The sequence below is a fragment of the Pollachius pollachius genome, assembly GCF_949987615.1.
Source record: "Pollachius pollachius genome assembly, chromosome: 19".
Taxonomy (NCBI): Eukaryota; Metazoa; Chordata; class Actinopteri; order Gadiformes; family Gadidae; genus Pollachius; species Pollachius pollachius.
The window spans coordinates 11,941,095-11,959,465 of NC_136952.1; the positions used below are offsets into that span (position 1 = coordinate 11,941,095).

The 18,371-nt window shown below is 46.4% G+C and overlaps 4 protein-coding genes across 4 annotated transcripts in view; 3 read left to right on the plus strand and 1 right to left on the minus strand.

Moving 5' to 3' along the window:
• Positions 1–2,489, minus strand: part of grid2ipb (glutamate receptor, ionotropic, delta 2 (Grid2) interacting protein, b) — a gene marked incomplete at its 5' end in the record, with an annotated part of 39,271 nt that extends 36,782 nt beyond the window's left edge. The window contains 4 exon segments of the mRNA XM_079757040.1: positions 201–355; positions 690–1,022; positions 1,351–1,604; positions 2,405–2,489. Of these exon segments, the coding sequence (XP_079613166.1) occupies positions 201–355; positions 690–1,022; positions 1,351–1,604; positions 2,405–2,489 (827 nt within the window).
• Positions 2,490–4,976: 2,487 nt separating this feature from the next.
• Positions 4,977–7,792, plus strand: zdhhc4 (zDHHC palmitoyltransferase 4). The gene is made up of 7 exons (XM_079756607.1): positions 4,977–5,074; positions 5,314–5,443; positions 5,563–5,636; positions 5,767–5,945; positions 6,375–6,500; positions 6,714–6,958; positions 7,387–7,792. Exons 2-7 carry the CDS (start codon positions 5,321–5,323, stop codon positions 7,693–7,695), a joined length of 1,056 nt encoding a protein of 351 aa, XP_079612733.1. The 5' UTR covers positions 4,977–5,074; positions 5,314–5,320; the 3' UTR covers positions 7,696–7,792.
• Positions 7,793–8,705: 913 nt separating this feature from the next.
• Positions 8,706–12,140, plus strand: pgp (phosphoglycolate phosphatase). Its single transcript, XM_079757439.1, has 2 exons — positions 8,706–9,509; positions 11,000–12,140. The coding sequence occupies exons 1-2, from the start codon at positions 8,915–8,917 to the stop codon at positions 11,323–11,325; spliced, it is 921 nt and encodes a 306-aa protein (XP_079613565.1). The 5' UTR covers positions 8,706–8,914; the 3' UTR covers positions 11,326–12,140.
• A 649-nt stretch (positions 12,141–12,789) lies between these two features.
• Positions 12,790–18,059, plus strand: bricd5 (BRICHOS domain containing 5; the record flags this gene model as incomplete). The annotated part of the gene is made up of 6 exons (XM_079757452.1): positions 12,790–12,843; positions 13,356–13,496; positions 13,784–13,933; positions 14,306–14,413; positions 16,589–16,742; positions 17,965–18,059. The coding sequence occupies 6 exons, from the start codon at positions 12,790–12,792 to the stop codon at positions 18,057–18,059; spliced, it is 702 nt and encodes a 233-aa protein (XP_079613578.1).
• Positions 18,060–18,371: the final 312 nt, after the last annotated feature.

Here is an 18,371-nt window from a genome sequence, read left to right on the forward strand (position 1 = left end):
CTTTTCCCCAAACTTCCCAGCGTCCTGTGTGAGCCTCTGTGAGATAAAGATCTCGTCTTTACCTTATCCCTCTCTTTGGCAGCTGCAGCGAGCCCTCTCCTCCTCTCCCTGTCACAGGCGGTATTCTGTCTGTATCGACCCACTTCGGTGGAGGGTACCGAAATAACCTGGGCAGGAGAACAGCGGCAGTGCAGCTGTACCTGATATTGGAGATGAGCTGTCTCTGTTCGTCCGTGGTCAGGACATCAGGCAGCACCGACGCCAGCCAATCCACCTTCTTCTCCGCCGCGTACTGCTTCAGCACGGCAAACAGCCTCTCCTTCACCTCCGGCTCCTCCCCTAGGATCTGCTCGATCTGATGGACGGACAAGACGACGTGTTGATGCCACTTCGCAAGGAGAGAGGTGTCATCATGCAAAACGTTCTCGCTAAGATTCTTGTGGGCTTTGATTGGTTTGATGAGTCATTCTAACACTGATTTCATCCTGGGTTACATTGTAGAAGATAAGTATTTTGATTATTTACAATCTGTTGAACCACCTGGCATCCGTGCTCGCCTCCCACACGCACACACACACACACACACACACACACACACACACACGCACACACACACACAGACACACACACACACACACAGACACACACCTCGGAACTAATCTCAACATCATGAAGGTAAACTCTCTCACCCTGCGGTTGAACTCCAGGGCCTTGTGTTTGCGGTCCATCTTGGGGCCCTCCCCACCGCCCAGCGTGCTGACCTCGATGCCGCTGTTGCGTTTCTGCCTGGGGCCCAGACACAGCACCCCCAGCCGCAGGGTCCGTCCCTGGGAGGACTTGATCAGCGTGGCCGCCATCTCGTGCTGCCGGACCGGGATGCCGTTGACCTCCATGACGTAGTCCCCGGCCCGCAGGCCGCAGCGGCCCGCCGGGGAGCAGGGAGAGCAGTCGTCGACCAGCAGGGGGCAGTCTCCCACGATGGTGAAGCCGAAGCGACCGTCCGGGCCTGGGATGATGTCCATCTGGGGAGAATCGCGAGGGGGATGGAACACACTGGATGGGATGTGTTGGGATATTACGACAATGGCAACTGCGAAATAACTGGGGCACGATTGGCGTAGCGCATCATCATGCAAGATGACTAGCCCCTAGCTGGTCATCAACGACAAATATCCCATTGCATCAAAAACAAGCGCTAAGTTGTTTAAATAGTTGATTGTAAAAAATAATATGTTTCTCTAAACCTATGACAAAATACTGAAACACGGTGATGCAAGAAGACGTTATCGGGAATGAGACTCTATAGTCTTCAATCAAGGAGACAATCAAGCTTCCTCCCCGGTGTGAGACCTGCTGGATGCGCGACACCACTCCGATGCTGGGCGGGATGTTCTTCTGGGTCTGGGCGATGGCGGCCACGGCCTGAGCCCCCAGCGTGGACACGTTCTGGCCCTCGATCTCCAGCACCTGGTCCCCGGGCTGCAGGCCGGCCAGGTGGGCGCTGCTCCCCTCCTCCACAGACAGGATGTAGGTGGGGCCGGTCCCACCCATCTTGAAGCCGAAATCCTCCGGCCAGCCCTGATTGGACGACGGCATGTTGAGGACTGTGAGGGAGTGGAGGGGAGATTTAGGTTTAGTTAGCATCGAATCAACAAGAAGTAAAAGGGGAACAAAATGGATGCGTCGTCGCACATCCATTCGGGTCGCCCTTCATCACAACGTCCTTCATCGTATGTAGCGCACGTCGAAATAAAGTCAGAGTTGCTGTTTTTCTTCACGCCAGGCCGAAGCTATCCTGGCACAAACTATACAATAAATCACAAACCACACACACATACACGCATAGTGAACTCCTACAGACATAAACATGAACATGAAAGCCAAAAGACATACCCTTTGCTGAAAGTGAGGTCAACCTTAGCATCTCCCAGCCAATTCTAACATGTCATACAAGAGGAAGGTTAAAGCGCTCGTCGTGCGTGTTCACTCTCTGAGGTGGTGCCGTCGACTGCGCTGTAGGTGACCCTCTCTGAGCTGAACTGTGACAGCCTCAGAGAGCCCTGACCTGGTTCAACGTTCACAGCAGGCAATCACATTAGCAGCAGAGCAAGAGACAAAGTCTGGCGGATGCAGATTGCTCCAAGTATTTCAGTGATTACACGTCTGTAAACGTCTGACACATTCTGTGAGGTGAAGGTGAGGTGAATATTTTCAAAACTAAACTATCCCCTAGGGGTCCAGGTTTTATATATCATATCGGTGTTACAAATCATACCCCTGTCAAATGGCACAATTACGAAGACCCTGACATCATTTTCTATTCGAGCTACAGTTCTGCAGTGATTGTGAAGAGATTCCACCCTGGGATTTCACCCACTGGACAAAAAGCAGATGGGAGACTTACAAAAATCTTTCGGAGGATACGTCGACCCCCGCTTGCCCTGGCGGAAGGAGTATCTCCCCTTTTGGTTCTGCAAGAACTTCTTCATCTTGAATTGTTAAAAATGATAGCACCAATCAACAGTAAATTTCTGCGATACCATCCACACTCTGGACCAGAGTAGAAAAAAAAGTTGAAGACAGGGAGGACGCCCTCTTTCCACACTCTGGGACACAAAAATAAAGGCCCTTCGGTCAACAGGAGGGAGTGAGGATCAAAGCTCTGCCCCGCCGCGTGCGCTCAGCCAAAACGGGAGCGGAAGCCGCGTGGTCGCCGCATCCTCCCCAGCATGGGGTGACTGTGCACAAAATGCCGGTCGAACAGTCATGACTGCAAGCATGCGTGGGTCCAGTCACAACCGCTGAGCACTTCTCATCCCTGAGACCGGCTCCGGGTTTCGTGCACGTGTAAAAAAAAGCACAGCCCCACCACCACCACCACGTTGAAAAACTGGGACGTGCGCCGAATTATTTTTCTTAATCATTCTCTCTCCCTCTCCCTCTCTCTCTCTCTTTCTCTCTCGCTCCCAAAGAAGGTGTAGTGAGACCTCGTTTCTTCTATAAATACACCCGTGTCGCTTCTTCCAGCCTCCGCCCCTCTTGGCTAGAAGGCTCTCAGAGGGGCCGAGGCTGCTGATGGCCCAGAATCCCTTCCAACGCCACCATTCTTCATGAGCACTAATTGGGACGTATGCATGTCCATAATGGTGTGCGTGCTAGCATGTGTGCGTGCCTGTGTGTGTGTGGGTGTGCATGGAATATGTATGTGTCCATGCAGGCCCGAATGGTTTGGTCCGGGATAAGGAGAAGTAGGGGCAGTTGAATTGTTTATCCAGTAGTAGGATTACTACTAGGATTAAAGGGGGGTCTAAGATTCAAGTCTTCTTGTCTCATCCTCCACCCCTCTGTGTGGTAGAAAGCCTACCCCCCTAACCCCTTACCCCCCCCCCAGGTCTGTGTGGCTATGTCCACACTCCCCCTCTACCTGATCCACTGAGCAGATCCGCTCCATAGATTGGGCTTTTCTTAAGCAGTCTCTATACCAGCACTGCTTTCAGGAAGTAGAGAGTGTTTTCATCGGGGGGCACACTTATCATTGAGTGGTGGGTGTGAGAGTGCGTGCAGTAACAATGCAGTAGAAATTGAATACAGACAATGTAAGACTGCTGGCAGACAGTAATAGCCTTGGACTTAAAACTTGGCTTTAACGAAATTGCGTTTTCCTTTTGAGAATAAGAGAATAAGATTGAATGAATATATCTCTAGATGTCAACCCGTTCTTAATATATATATAAAAAATGCGATATAAAGCATGCTCATCCTAGGTGCAAAGACAATGGCCGAGGGATGCACTACCATTGATCATCGCAGTACCAAGCATCTATTCTCATGCAGACAAGAGACATGGTGGTCTATAGTTGTTATGTTATAATAATGGCTTAGGGGCCTTTAAAGCGTTTCATTTGGAGAAAGTAAACTATTAGGAGAGTAGCAATGGTCTAACAGACACTTTTAACAACCATTGCAGAACAACTGTGAGGTATTTCCGGCAAATAAAGCCACAGTTGAATTAAATGATGGTAAAGGGAGAAAAGGAGGGTTATTTTAGAGACGTGAGTCCAACCTCCTGTGTAATCATAGACACAGCAGCACAATAAGGAATGCCTAGTCCAGCACTCACACTGAATAATTAAGGGCAAGTGGTTGTATTTCCAAACAGCCTCTGTTCACTTCAGTTAACTCTCCTCTTACACTTTTCAGCGAAAATGGTTACACTGCCAAGTAACTTACGAGGACATTTCATACGCAATTGAACACACTGTTAAACAGGGTCTTACGGCTTCCACGCTCAAAACATGATGAATATTCATAAATTCAAAACAATTAAATCAAATGTGCATTTGCTCTTATTTTTACCTCTGTACCACGTGGCCTACAGCCAAATAAATTAAATGATTGAAATAAACATGTAGAGTATCCATTCGATGTCGAACAGCTATTAATCACGAATTGTCCCGTCTATGCTAAATGCATATTTTCTCTCAAGCCATTCCATGCATTTTCTTTCAATACTAATTGAAACTTTTTCTTTGTGTCTTATTCTTACCTTATTAAACTACATTCATAGACGTGCGGTCTGCCCCTCCACCACCGGACCTCTCAACCTCCGCACCGCTCGGCCTACAGAGGCGCAAAAACAGCAACAACATCCAACAGGTGGCATGGCATGTTCTTTTTTTTTTGGTGCAACACAACACCGAACCGGTAAAAAATACTAAAAAAGAAAAAAAAACTTTCCTTGAAATGCGTTGTATTTCCTCCATTAAAATAACTAAACTAATACAATTATTAGTAAATAGTAAATAATGAAATTATTTACGTTTTCATATTATGCTTTAATGTGCCATTTGTACACCTTCCTAATCGTAAGCGTGTACATTTGTTTTTACGATTAAAACAACTATAAAATAAATGTAAGCGCTCTGTAGAATAGTAGGAAGTAAGCCAAATGGTAGCTGGGAATTAGCCGCATGAATGCTAAGGAAGTGTTGTGGCCAAGGGACCAAGGAGAATGAGCCGACACAGAAGCGGGTGGCTACAACCTCCACTGTTCATCTAAATGATGCTAACTTAAGTAAGTTGTGGGACACTTAATATGGATAATATCTTTCTGTTACCAGGCAGCGTTTCAACTGTAGCAGTTGAAATGCTGCGGTGTGTTTGTATGGGGTTACTGACGTCAAACTTCTCGGAGCTAACCTTAACTTAAGTGTACATTTGAAGTTCTCTTTACCTAATAATAAACCGTACATGTATTTCATACACATGAGCGTCCCTGGTCGGTTCGCCGTTGTTCACACCTGTTGTGTGTAGGTGAACCATGGACTTCCTCACCCTCTTCGCCGTCTACGTTGTGGTGATCCTGACATGTATCGCCCTGGTTTGCAAATACTCGGGCCAGCAACAAACGCCTTTTGGTGTAATATTCAACTGTATTTCAAGGGTAAGATTGAATACCCACCTATTGTATTTCTGCTTAATGGCACTGTTTAGTAACGTTACTGGTTTCTAAGATAAGAATCGTCCTGTTGGCTTAACAAGACTATTGCCTTTAATGTCCAGGTAACCGCACCATTTATACCAGAATGGCTTCAAAGGTTGTCGCAGAGAAGTTTGCATTGTCTCTTCCATCAAAGGTAGGTTATTCAGTATAAAGCATGTTAAAACAACTATAGGAAAACGTGTCCTATGTTGATGTGTGATGTGTACATTGTTGTTATGTTCTATGCTCTCATTCATGTCCTCGTCTTGCTTGTCTAATTTAAGGAACCGCACCTTCATCTACCTCCATCTGCTGTTGGAGCTGTTGGCCTACGGAGAGTTTAGCTATGAGGTGTTTGGCTTCTGCAGGGATATGGACACCACTCTCGCTAGCCTGTCAGTGCCTTACATCCTGCTGGCTGTGAAGACCTACTTGTTCTACCTTTGCATCACCACAGATCCAGGTAACGCCATTGCTCAATTCATTGGGGCAATGCATTGCAATGACCACCGAGATATATATGAGTGAGATTCCTGCAAACAAAGTATAAAGCATGTGGCTGTGTCAACACAGTATTGGAATGGAGATAACGGGTACTCCTTTATCATGCAAACCACCGTAGTCAACCGTTGCCCTCACCTTAATCTTATTCTGATGATTATATCAATTTCTGAGCAATGAGTTTGCAGTCCATCTTGAAAACTGCCTAGTTTAAATAACGCTCTGGCGCCCACAATAGGAATGTAATCTCCCTTGAGCCAACTGTGGTTATAGTTGGGTCTATTGTGTTCCTCACACTTTGTGTGTGTACCAAGGGATGATGGTGCATAGTGTATCTGGCGAGGAATAGGATTTGTCAACCCTATGCCCTTTTCAACCTTGACTCCCCCAGGCACAGTCACGCAGGCCAAGATGTCTGGCCAGCTCTCCATCTACCCTTATGACCGAAGGATGTTCCACCCCGGGGTGCCTTGTCCAACCTGCCAACTGGTCAAACCGGCTCGCTCCAAACACTGCAGTACGTATATGTTCGTCAAAGTCCCATCCGGCTGAATACAAAATGTCCTTGGCAATAAAGAAATAATGAAGTATTAGCAAGGGAAATGTAAGGGTATATTCAACATATCCAACAGCCCCCCCCTTTCTCTAACCATGAAATCCTATATTTCCCTTTTATTTATTCCTGCGCTTAACTACCGAACGAATGCTCAACTTGTTTAACTCCAACCAGGAGTGTGTGACAGGTGTGTCCAGCGCTTTGACCACCACTGCATCTGGGTGAACAACTGCTTGGGGGCCCGCAACACGCGCTACTTCCTCCTCTACCTGATGAGCGTGTGCGCCATGGCGGGGAGCATGGCGCTGCTGACGGGTGACATGCTGCTCCACGCCGTGCTCCGCTCCGGGCTCCTGAGGTCGTCCTACATGGACGAGTGGGGCCAGCGTCAGCAGGCGGGGCCTCTGTTTGTCTTCCAGGTACTGCCATGTTGGATTGTTGGGTCTTTCGTTGTGTTGAGCCCCGCCCCTCGCCACGATATTGTTATTGTCGACAAAAGTCATTTTTGATCCGTGCCGATTTTGATTTACCAAATTTGAGGTTAATTTAAGATTTGGTTTAAGAAAATACTCGGGAAAGTAAATTGCCTGTAAAATGATCTTTAAAATCTGTGAAAGGAGTTTCTGAGAAACCACATTTAAGTTTTATTATAACACGTAACTTCTGTTCTGTGCCAGTATGAATTTGAGGGAAAGTAAATAATAAGTTCGGGCAAGCATGTTACTAGGCAGAAGACAACTCAATTAAGTTCCCAAGATGGAAAGCATCCTTTAAAATCATATATATTCTCTTAATATTTGTTTTTGGTTTTCCCCTACCTTCCCTCCCCTCCCCTCCCCACCATCAGCACCTATTCCTCACCTTCCCCCGAATCGTCTTCATGCTGGGCTTCCTGGTGTTTGTGTGTCTCCTGCTGGCCGGCTACGCCCTGTTCCACTGCTACCTGGCCCTGGTCAACCAGACCTCCAACGAGTGGTACAAGAGCAGAGGCATGGTGTGCCAACACTGCCACCCCAACAATCCCGCCACATCAGCAGACAGCGGCTGTGGCCCTGCCCCCGACCATTCTAGAAGACACTTTTACAGTCGAGGCATGTGGAGGAATCTAGGGGAGATCTTCTTCCCTCTCTGTCCTGTGCATAAGAAAGACAATTGAGGCAATGGTCATTTGGACACTGCTTTGCAGTGTGTTCAAATTGTGTTTTATAGTTTTTCTAATTTGACACCTTAGGGTGTGGATATTTAAATAAAGGTGCTTTTATAAACAATAAGGTGTAATTCTTTTTGGGATGTCAGACTACAAATAACCTGATGTAAATTTCCTGTCGGAGTCCTAAGACGCACACCATTTAACTATTAGTCCCACTGAAGTTGAATAGACTAATCGAACCCTAGTGGTTCATCTGTTTTTGTGTTTTTTCTCTGTGTATAAGAATTGTTTCTTATAAATTAAGGTATGTGGTGATTTCGTTTTAGAAGAAATTCAGAACATCTATCTTGGTGTTGAAATAAGAATCAAAAGGTACAATCTAAGGAACTTTCTGAGGTAATCTGTTTTCAGGTCTATAAACTAGTTACTACAATAGATTCACCTAAACAGCTTCTACAATCGCTGTTACATCGCAATGACCGCCCTCATTATAGAAGCATATAGCATTTGAAAAATAGTTATCGTGCTAGTTATAATGTATTTTGGTCATTGTTTAGTAATTCATAGTGAAATGATTTGACATTATGGGGAACATTATGTTCTCGTGCAAGACATGGCCAAACAAGGTTTTCTTTACTTATGGTATATTTAGATTCATTTAGGACTTTTACAGTACTATTATTCTAATGACTCCCATGTTGCCTTCAGATGTACAAGCCGTTGGCTAATTACGGCTTGTAAATCCGAATAATGGCGGCACTGCGCGTGATTCCTTAGCTCGAGCGGCAGCCGAATAGTGGAAGAAGAGTGCTAACGGACTTAAACGTGCCGCAAAGACTTGGGATACTTCTGTTCGATGCTTTACTTAGTTATTGACAAAGGTTAAATTTTCGGTCGAGACTCCCAAATCATAACTCCTCCCTTTTACTCTCCTGTGCTTGACAGCTTCAAGCCTCCCTTGTGCTCTTCCCCTTTAAGCCGGCACGGAAGTAAAACGGCACAATTTAAATCGATGCAGCACTGGAAGGTCAGGTATTACCCATGGATGTTGAATTACAACATACCAAATAAATCCATTCTTCCTTCCTCTGCTTGCCTCACTCGTTCGTAGTAAGTCGAGTGGACTGTGACAACAGGCTTACGGAACGACGTATGAGCCGACCGCGTCAGACCGATTGATTTTAATAAGGCAGTACAGTAGCGCCTAGCACGATCATCTCAACCGATGGCTGGTTCAAAATGCACGCGGCTGAACGGCGCCCTGATCAAGCAGGTCCTGGACAGCGTGGACAGCGTCCTGTTCGACTGCGACGGGGTCATCTGGCGAGGGGACAGCGCTGTGCCCGGTGCAGCGGAGGTGATCAATCTCCTCAAGAAACACGGCAAGAACGTGTATTTTGTCACCAATAACAGCAGCAAGACCAGAAAGCTGTACGCGCAGAAAATGGGACGCATGGGATTTAACGTGAAAGAGGAGGAGGTTTTCGGCACCGCGTACTGCTCGGCTATGTATCTCAAGACGGTCGCTAATTTTAAGGGCAAAGTGTATCTTATCGGAAGCAATGCGTTGAAGCAAGAGCTGGAAGATGTGGGCATACAACAAACTGGTGTGGGACCCGATCATATATCTGGCGCGCAGAGCGATTGGGCCAATGTACCCCTGGACCCGGAGGTCAAGGCGGTTGTGGTGGGCTTTGACGAGCACTTCAGTTACATGAAGGTTAACAGGGCCATGCAGTACCTCAACGATCCCAGTTGTCTATTCGTCGCGACCAACACAGACACCAGACTACCGCTGGAAGGAGGCAAGGCTGTCCCAGGTAACTTTAGAGTCTATTTACCGTGGCACTTTGTTGAAATTGGCAGATATGGTATTCGTACATTTATTTTACTGCCTGGCTTAATCAGACAGGCAGCATCAAAACTTTAAAATGGAATACAACATAACATAACTTTATTTCCTCAAGGGGGACTTTTTGTACATATTCACAGGCTCGGCGAAAACAGTACAGTTCAGTGTTCCCTCTTCATGCACCCCGCAGTGGCACAGCGCCACCGCTGGTTTACTAGCGCCACTGCAATAAGTCATGCAAAACTAATCAATTTATATATTGATATGCATACTTTAGAACTATAAACCATGTCGGGCGCCCTATTTGTTTCATAAAAAAAGTGTATTTATTTATTTTGTTTATTAATATACATGCATGAATACATACAAACATACATACATACATACATACATGGACGGTGATAGACAAATGGTTCATCCAAACACCTTACAACTAGTTTTTGAAAGTGCCTGCCCATTTCCAATGACACATATGGTTCTGTGTAACAAACCATCTGGTGCTTCAGGTTAACTGCAACCCCCTCAACTGTTACATTGTCAATATTGTAATAGAGGAAGTATTGTGGAAAAATACAGACCACTAAATATTTTTCTGTTCTGTAATAATTAACACTATTGCACGCTATCGCAAGCGATTTCTAGTTATGTATTACTATTATAACCTTGTCTCAGACCATTACTGTTGCTGATGTACCAGAGCCTTACTGGAACCAGAGATCAGAATCAGACCTCTGTTGCAAGTGCACACACCGTCATCGACATGGTGCACCTCACCCTCAACTCAGTGCCACTGCTGCAAAGACTTGAAGGGGAAACACTGGCGATGCAAAACATGAAGTGTACATACAAAACACAAAACAGCCCTACAACAACCCACTGTCACATACCACACGTGTGACCTGTTATGATACACCTATCCCACCATCCAGGTCAGCCTCTGACTGTCCAATCCTTCTAACTTGTGTTGATCAGATACTAGTAGGGATGAATGAGGAACCATGACCATCACCTAGTAAGCATGCATAAACCGGTTTTCTGTCATGAATCATCAATTTTGCCGATAACAGATTACTGTTACTATAACTTGGGTAATGCGCACAAGGCGTACGGGTAAGCGTTTATCTGTACGTTTCTGTTCATCTGTGTGTTTATAGATAGGGCCTTTTCTCAAACCATACTATACACAATATAAGCTGCACAATGTGTATACAAGGAATCAAGTCTACTTTGTTCATATAGCACAGCCAGTTCCATTCCTTGCAAGTGATGGAATGGAAAGTGTTGGACTCTCCAGGGAAACATGATGCTATGCTCATTATGTGACATAATTGGATAAAACGCGTCCGCTGAATGGCAAATAATGTATCTTGCACAGCTTGACGTGACCAGACTGTACTCGGTGTCTGGTGACGAACCTGTCAGAGGGAGGAACATAACATGCCTGTCTTTCCTTCCCAGGTACGGGCTGCCTGGTGACCGCGGTGGAGATGGCGGCCCAGCGGCAGGCGCAGAAGGTGGGCAAGCCCAACCGCTTCATGGTGGACTGCGTGGCGTCGCAGTGCGGCCTGGACCGCAGCCGCTGCATGATGGTGGGCGACCGCCTGGACACTGACATCATGCTCGGCACCAACTGCGGCCTGAAGACGGTGCTCACCCTGACGGGGGTGAACACGCTGGCGGACGCCCAGGCCCACCAGGGCAGCGGGTGTCCCGAGAGGCAGAAGATGGTCCCAGACTACTACGTGGAGAGCATCGCCGATCTCCTGCCCTTTCTACAGGGGTAGGCCCCGCGGATAACAGCCCCTCTGGTCCACTCCCATCCTGCCCTGTTGTGGTCTACGGTAGCTCATGCGGTCCACTGTCGTGATACATGGTGAAATTCATTTGATGCAAATTGATCTCTTTAATGCACCTGCTTATGTTTAACGCTATTGCGGCGGTGGTGTGGGGTGGTTACGCCCAATCATCACGCAACACCAATCAGCCAATCAGCTATCAACCTAGGGCTGCTGACCTGTGGTTTGACGTGAGCTGCTGTACTTTGAGACCTAAGGGAGGCTAGAGGGCTTTACGAAAAAAATCCCACACATATAAAACCCCAACTCTGTTTCAGTATCAATTGACTGATCGACAACACGTGAACAATGTGCAGTATTGTTATGATATATATATATATATATATATATATATATATATATATATAATAATGACAAACTGTCATTATTGTGACAGTTTGGTTGGTTTCAATCAAGAGATGTGTCACTACTAGACACACAGTGACTAGAGTGCATCATCATATAATGATCTTTTAAAATATGTTAAAATGTATTCAATCTAATAACACAGGATATAGCTATATTAAAGTGTCTATTCACCAATGAAATTGGAGCGGGTAATGTTGTTAGCACTGTTTGCATGTGTAATTATTAAAGAACAATATATATATTCTAGGGAGATATTGCTATTTTAAAGGAGTTTGTATTTTTCTCTCTGTTGTCAGTCATCCTCCATCCTTGTTTCCTCAAGCCATCCAGGAGCAAAATCACTGATCAAATACACAAAATAAAACCTCTACTTTTATTTAAAAAAAACAAACCTACCTCTGCTGTCTCATTACTGGTGCAGTCCCAAGTGCAACCACCACCTCCCCGCCCTCCATTGTCATTGTTAATCCCTGGGGCTTGGGAGTCACCTTGGGGTGCTGTCAGCGCCTGGGCGGCCCTGGCCAGCGGAACCTCATATTGCCTCTCATGTCGTGTTGACGGAGACCCTGCTCAGCCACGGCCACCCTCTTGTTCTTTGTCTGGGAAGGAAGGCCTGGCCAATGGCTGTCACGTGTGTGTGTGTGTGTGTGTGTGTGTGTGTGTGGTTGTGTGTGTTAGATGGAGTGTGGGGAAGTAGGGGTTAGGGTTAACCTGGCCGTCTAAGATGGGAGGAGGTGTTGACACCTCTTCAAACAAAATTTGGCCGGTCTATCAAAGTGGTGGAGGGAGAAGGGGGGGCTTTTGGAAGGAAACGGAAGACTGGAGTTGGGTCAGGGGGGTGGGGGTGACATCTCAATGGGAGGGAAGGAGCAGGGGGCTGGTTTGGGGGGGATGGGTGGGGGGGTGTGACCAAAGAGAAGGCTGCCACCAGGTGTGTGGCGTGGGGGAGTCTAGATGAGTGCTGCTGGGGACCACAGCTCCGTGCCGATAGCCAGCAGCAGCGGACGGCCGCAGAGTGCGTGAGGAGCCGTCACAGGACACAGGATGGTGGGCTGTGGGAGACCCTCAGAGCACAGTGTAGAGGAAGTACGATGCACGGTAAGAAATACACAACAAACTCACTCTTTATCAGGGGGGAGCGGGGTGTGGGCAAAAGAAAAAAGTGTGTTTTAGAGTGTTTTAGGGCTTGCTTTTGGGACTGCAGTGGGCTGTATTGATTTATTTTTAGCTCTTATCCAAATGACTTAATTGATAACAAAAATGTGTGTGAGAGAGAGAGATAGGTGGATAGAAGTGGCCAAGAGATATAGTCAAGAAGTATAAGGATCAATACAGATGGCAGCAATTTTGGTAATTTGTACATGACAATTGTCAGAAGCTTCCACTAAGGAAACACAAACCTAGGATCGGCAATCATTTTATGTGGAGAGAAGTTCATTCAGCTCAGCATTCTGTTGTTCCAAGACAATCATGGAGCAGGATGGTCCAGGGGTTAAGACTCCCCGCTTGAACGTTCCTGGTTTACCCGTTGGCATTCTTGAGTAAGTGTCCTGATTCTTAAGTCAACAACAGGTCAACATTCAACCTATGTATTGTCACTTTATTGCTAGGAGGGGGTTCCTGCGGTGAAACCCTGGTTCCCCCACAAGGCCTTCTGGGTGAGCGTGGTGACCTGTCTGCTCGTGGTCTTGATCGCTCTGGCGTTGACAGGCAACCTGGGTAACTCCGGGATGCTGGAAGACCCTGCTCAGGTATAGTTACCCTGAAATAAACAACACCCCTTTCTCGTCTACAGTACGCCCTTTCAAACACCTTGTTCTTTTTAGGCTAGAATATTTCCTACACTTTATGGTTTCTATTACATGTTCATACACTAATAATAATAATTGTATTGCTAATATTTTTATTTCTATGAATATCAATATTCACATACAGCAGGGAAAATGAATACTACAAATTTTTTCATATCCTGTGTTTTCATATTGACTTGACTACCCTTTCATTCACCCGTTGCCCATGCTTATTGTTTGCATCGTAGTCTATACACATTGTCCGAATCACCGGTCCCGATCCAACTGGCACTGTGATCAACCAATCAACAGTAGTGGACAAGGAGAATGACCTGGTGACCTTTTCAGTGACCTCACCGTCAAACCTCTCCTCCACTGTGCTCTTTGATGTCAAACATGTAAGTCAATTCATTTTGTGTACTGTATTCTGTAGTATAATTTTCATCAATACAGTGTTCCTGAGTCATGTCCATCAAACATGGCATGTGTGCATTGGCATGCATTTAAATATAATATACATATACAAATAAAATGTGTGTGTGTGAACAATTTGATTAAGATATTATATATATATATATATATATATATATATATATATATATATATATATATATATATATATATATATATATATATATATATACATATATATATACATATATACATATCTTTGTTTTAAGAGTGAACTAAATGAAGGAAATGTCTTTGCACTATAACACATAGCAAGCCTATGTTATTAGATAAAAGCTTAAAGGTCGCCTGTTCATCAGGGGCTGGTTTGTTACAAACCGGCCAACCAGGAGAGCTGCTTCCTGCGAGAAATGGACCAATCGGATTACCAACGTGTTGGCTCCTTCCTGCCCGAGTCAACGCACCAGGTAACGATTTGACCTTTCTCCATCAACTAAGGCGTGTGATGCAACATGTAGACAGTGCCAAGACACCAGGTTCTCAGATAGTTAAAACCACTGCATCGGATGAGGAGAATGCAGTGGCTTATTGGTGAAAGAAGACAGATGGCATGTATCTCAAATGATTCACTGCAAGTTGCTATGGATACAAATCACCTCAGTGATTCAACTTTCCGAAACAAAGTCTCTTTTTTGACACGGTTGCTGATAGGGGAACTAACATTAGCAGTGCGTTGAACTCGGCTCATTCCGAAAGGAGCGACCCCAATTAGCAACAGATGGTTCATGCTGTTCTTACTCCTGCGCCACACAGCACAAAGTGTGTGAGGGCACACTAATGTGTCCATATGAGTGTATATTTTTGTGTGTGTGCATGTGTGTGTGTGTGTCTGAATGAGTATGTGCGTGTGTGTGAGTATAAGGTGTGTGTGCGTGTGTGGGTCCGTATGTACGTGCGTCTGTGTGTGTGTGTGTGTGTGTGTGTGTGTGTGTGTGTGTGTGTGTGTGTGTGTGAGAGTATGAGTGTGTGCAAGTTTGTGTTTGAGTGCATGCGTGGGAGGGTGCATTTGTGTGTGTGTGTGTGTGTGTGTGTGTGTGTGTGTGCATGCCCTCTCTTCCATGACTGAATTCTTCAGCACACCTGATCCCGCCCCAACCCCCAGCACCCCTCTCGGCGCCCAGGCTCGTCTTACCGGACGGGTCAGGCAGCAAGCCTGAGCCCGGGACCCCGCACAATGCCTGCTCTGTCTGGGGGGCTTTCAGCTTTTAAGGTCTTCTCTGTTGCAGGAAGATACGGCCTGATAGGTCCGGTGATGACCCAGAGAGAGGAAGAGAGAGAGAGCAAGAGGGAGAGGGAGGGATAGAGCCAGAGAGAGAGAGAGAGAGAGGGAGGGATAGAGCCAGAGAGAGAGAGAGAGAGAGAGAGACAGAGAGAGGGAGGGATAGAGCCAGAGAGAGAGAGAGGGAGGGAGGGATAGAGCCAGAGAGAGAGAGAGAGAGAGAGAGAGAGAGAGAGAGAGAGGGAGGGATAGAGCCAGAGAGAGAGAGAGAGAGAGAGAGAGAGAGAGAGAGAGGGAGGGATAGAGCCAGAGAGAGAGAGAGAGAGAGAGAGAGGATGTGGGGTTTATCTTGGCAGTACCAGCAGCTTATCATCTGCCAATTAACCGATTTTTCGGCTTTAAAAAACATTTGGCTTAAAGGACCAAATTTCCCCATCTGGGATTTAGAAAGTACATCTTGTCTCCACCGACCCGGTTGTTGTCGAAAGTGGAGCTGGTGTTATTAAGAGACCCTTTTCCACACCAGGGAAAATACAGGTGTAGCCCATAACATTCATTATGGGGCGTTCGATTTAGGTATGGCGGTGCACCAGTATAGACACAACTAGTCAACCGACCGTGCTGAGGCTGCAAAATACATAAATAAAACCAAATGTAAGAATGACAGGAACAGGAAGTGAACTTAAATCTAATATTGACTATCTGTCAAAAGGCTCCAAATCAAGCAATTCTGCCAATCAGCAGACTGACGGTAATTTAGCGGTCGGCCCTGAGCCACTAGGGGGTCTTCCATCTCCTCTGGTGGTCCTCCATCCGATCTGTAATCAGTTCCTCAGAGGACAGTAACCAATCAAAACAACAGCTAGTGCTGATGCACCAGAGCGTCCTCTCCCACGGTGTCCCATGTCCCGCAGAGACGCCGCCACGTCGGCGTTCATTCAGACGCTTGGAGATAGCGCTCATTTAATCCTTGGTGGACCTCCGGGGCCGCACCCCTTCTCTGCCCTCATAAATGGGTTAGGAGTGGAGGAGAGTGCGGAGGGAAGGCCTGCCATTGTCTCCTGTGCAGCGATATAGATGCTGAATTGCATCAGCATCAACCCCCCCCCCTCACCCCCCACACACATCCTTTGTTTCAGCTGAGGAGAGCCAAAGCAAGTGGACTGGCGTATCGCTGTTATAACGGCTCGAGTTTCAGCCGCCCTCTCTTGCTCTTTGACGGATATCTAGGCCGTGTTATGAACACTTCTCATTCTCTCTCACCACGTATCCACTGTGTGAAACCATCTCCGACTGGAGATAAAGACTCTGCTTAGACTGAACCTTGAATCCCCTGGTCGGTCTTTTGTTTCCCCTTCCGCAGATGAGCCAGTTCCAGCTGTCTGGGAGTGAGATCCACAGGCAGACTGAGTTCCTGGGGGTGCTTGGGGGCCGCGGGGTCAACGTGTCCACCCTGGAGGAGCCCTTCCAGGCCCTGTGTCGGGACAGCACGGCCCACTGGACCAGGAGGGCAGAGGGTGAGACCCTATCGACGGCCACACACACCCCCATTGTGTTGTAGGTCTGCCATGTATTTCTGTCGTCATTGGTGTCACTACAGGATGATGGCTGAGGTCTTAAATAGGGGGTTTATTTGTACTAATGTAGACAATTAGCAGAGGTTTTAATCCAAAGTAACATTACAGTGAATTCAGACATGTATTTAAGGAATTTCACAGAGACGATAGGGTGTGGACATTGGGGATCAAACCCAGAACCTTTGGGCTGGGATTCGAACACCCTGACCACTAGACAACCTGCATTCACACATAAAGGATTATGGAAGGGCTACCACGCAGAACATATACCTAAAGGCGAAATCACTGAAAGCAGCAGCCAAAGAATCAGAAAGGATCTATTTGTATGTATGTAGCATTTAAAATGACCCCTTCCACTACACCGAACAAAGTATCTCTAATAACACTGTTTAATGAATGTGATTGCAACAGTTTGATATCACTGGACCGGAACTGTGTTGTCCTGAATGTGTGTAAATGTGACTGAACGTTGGTGTAGCTCCTGAATGAATTACTGAGACGATATGAACCAACTCAGAAGAGGGGGTTTCTTGGTGGCTAGCCAATGGACCAAGGATGTGTAGTGTGGGAGTGAGAGCGAGAGAAATGTAATCTGCAACCATAACTGCCTGCCCTTTACTGACCTTTTCCAGTGTATTGAATGCTTTTACCAACGAGACTTTTGCTTGTGTGAACTGAGCACTCGACAAAGATCAAGGTCATTAGGCAAACGCTTTCATCCAAAGCGACTTACAAACCGGTCTGAGAACAAGCAAGGCATACATCTGAGATTGACTTGAAACTAAAAGGCTGACTTTCCTCCAGAAGGGTTTTAATGATGTGCATCCTTGTGTCGACATGACATTTGAAAATAACACTATCCATTATAATCATAATAACTCAGTAATGTCTGGTGACCTTATATGCGTTCTCTAACACAACCTCTAAAGTTCCACCTGACAGAAGCTTTCCCCGTGAGAATTCTCCTCAACCTGTCCAACCTTATCATGTTCTAATTGTTCCTAAACACCATAAGTACTAATTATCGGGCCACTTACACTTAACTAAAAGCATATTAACATTGTAATTAATATGCCCAAATTGTAAGAACAGGTCATTTGTTAGATGTTTGTTTCCCGTTAGACCACTGTATTGTCAAACCATGATCCTCTCGTCTCTCCAGGCCCGGGGCGACAGAGACTGGTCTACTTCTGTATCGACATCTGCTTCCCCAGCAACATCTGTGTGTCTGTGTGCTTCTACTACCTTCCTGAGTGACCTTCTGCGCCCCTCACCAGAACAACCCTCTGTCCCTCCCTGCACCCTCACCTTTATCACACAGCAAAAGCCACGGCCTTCACTCCACACAAGCCTCATCAGGGGAGAAGAGTAGCCTCAACCAGGGCTCTCTCCTCTTTCCTTCCCAACACACACACACACACACACACACACACACCCGTGCTAGGAGATGATGCAGACGTCATTATTCTCTCCTTAACCCCTCGTCATGTTGTAATGCCTCTTCCCTGGTGGCCCAAGATCCTGTTTACCGTTAACCATTACTATAGTGATGCAGGGTTTTTATCTTGC

Bases quoted from the DNA above. Each gene is read 5' to 3' on its own strand.
- zdhhc4 (XM_079756607.1), top strand. From the start codon at position 5,321: ATGGACTTCCTCACCCTCTTCGCCGTCTACGTTGTGGTGATCCTGACA. The intron at 5,444-5,562 runs GTAAGATTGAAT...TTTAATGTCCAG, and splicing joins TATTCAACTGTATTTCAAGG to GTAACCGCACCATTTATACC. The intron at 6,501-6,713 runs GTACGTATATGT...AACTCCAACCAG, and splicing joins GGCTCGCTCCAAACACTGCA to GAGTGTGTGACAGGTGTGTC.
- pgp (XM_079757439.1), top strand. From the start codon at position 8,915: ATGGCTGGTTCAAAATGCACGCGGCTGAACGGCGCCCTGATCAAGCAG. The intron at 9,510-10,999 runs GTAACTTTAGAG...TTTCCTTCCCAG, and splicing joins AGGAGGCAAGGCTGTCCCAG to GTACGGGCTGCCTGGTGACC.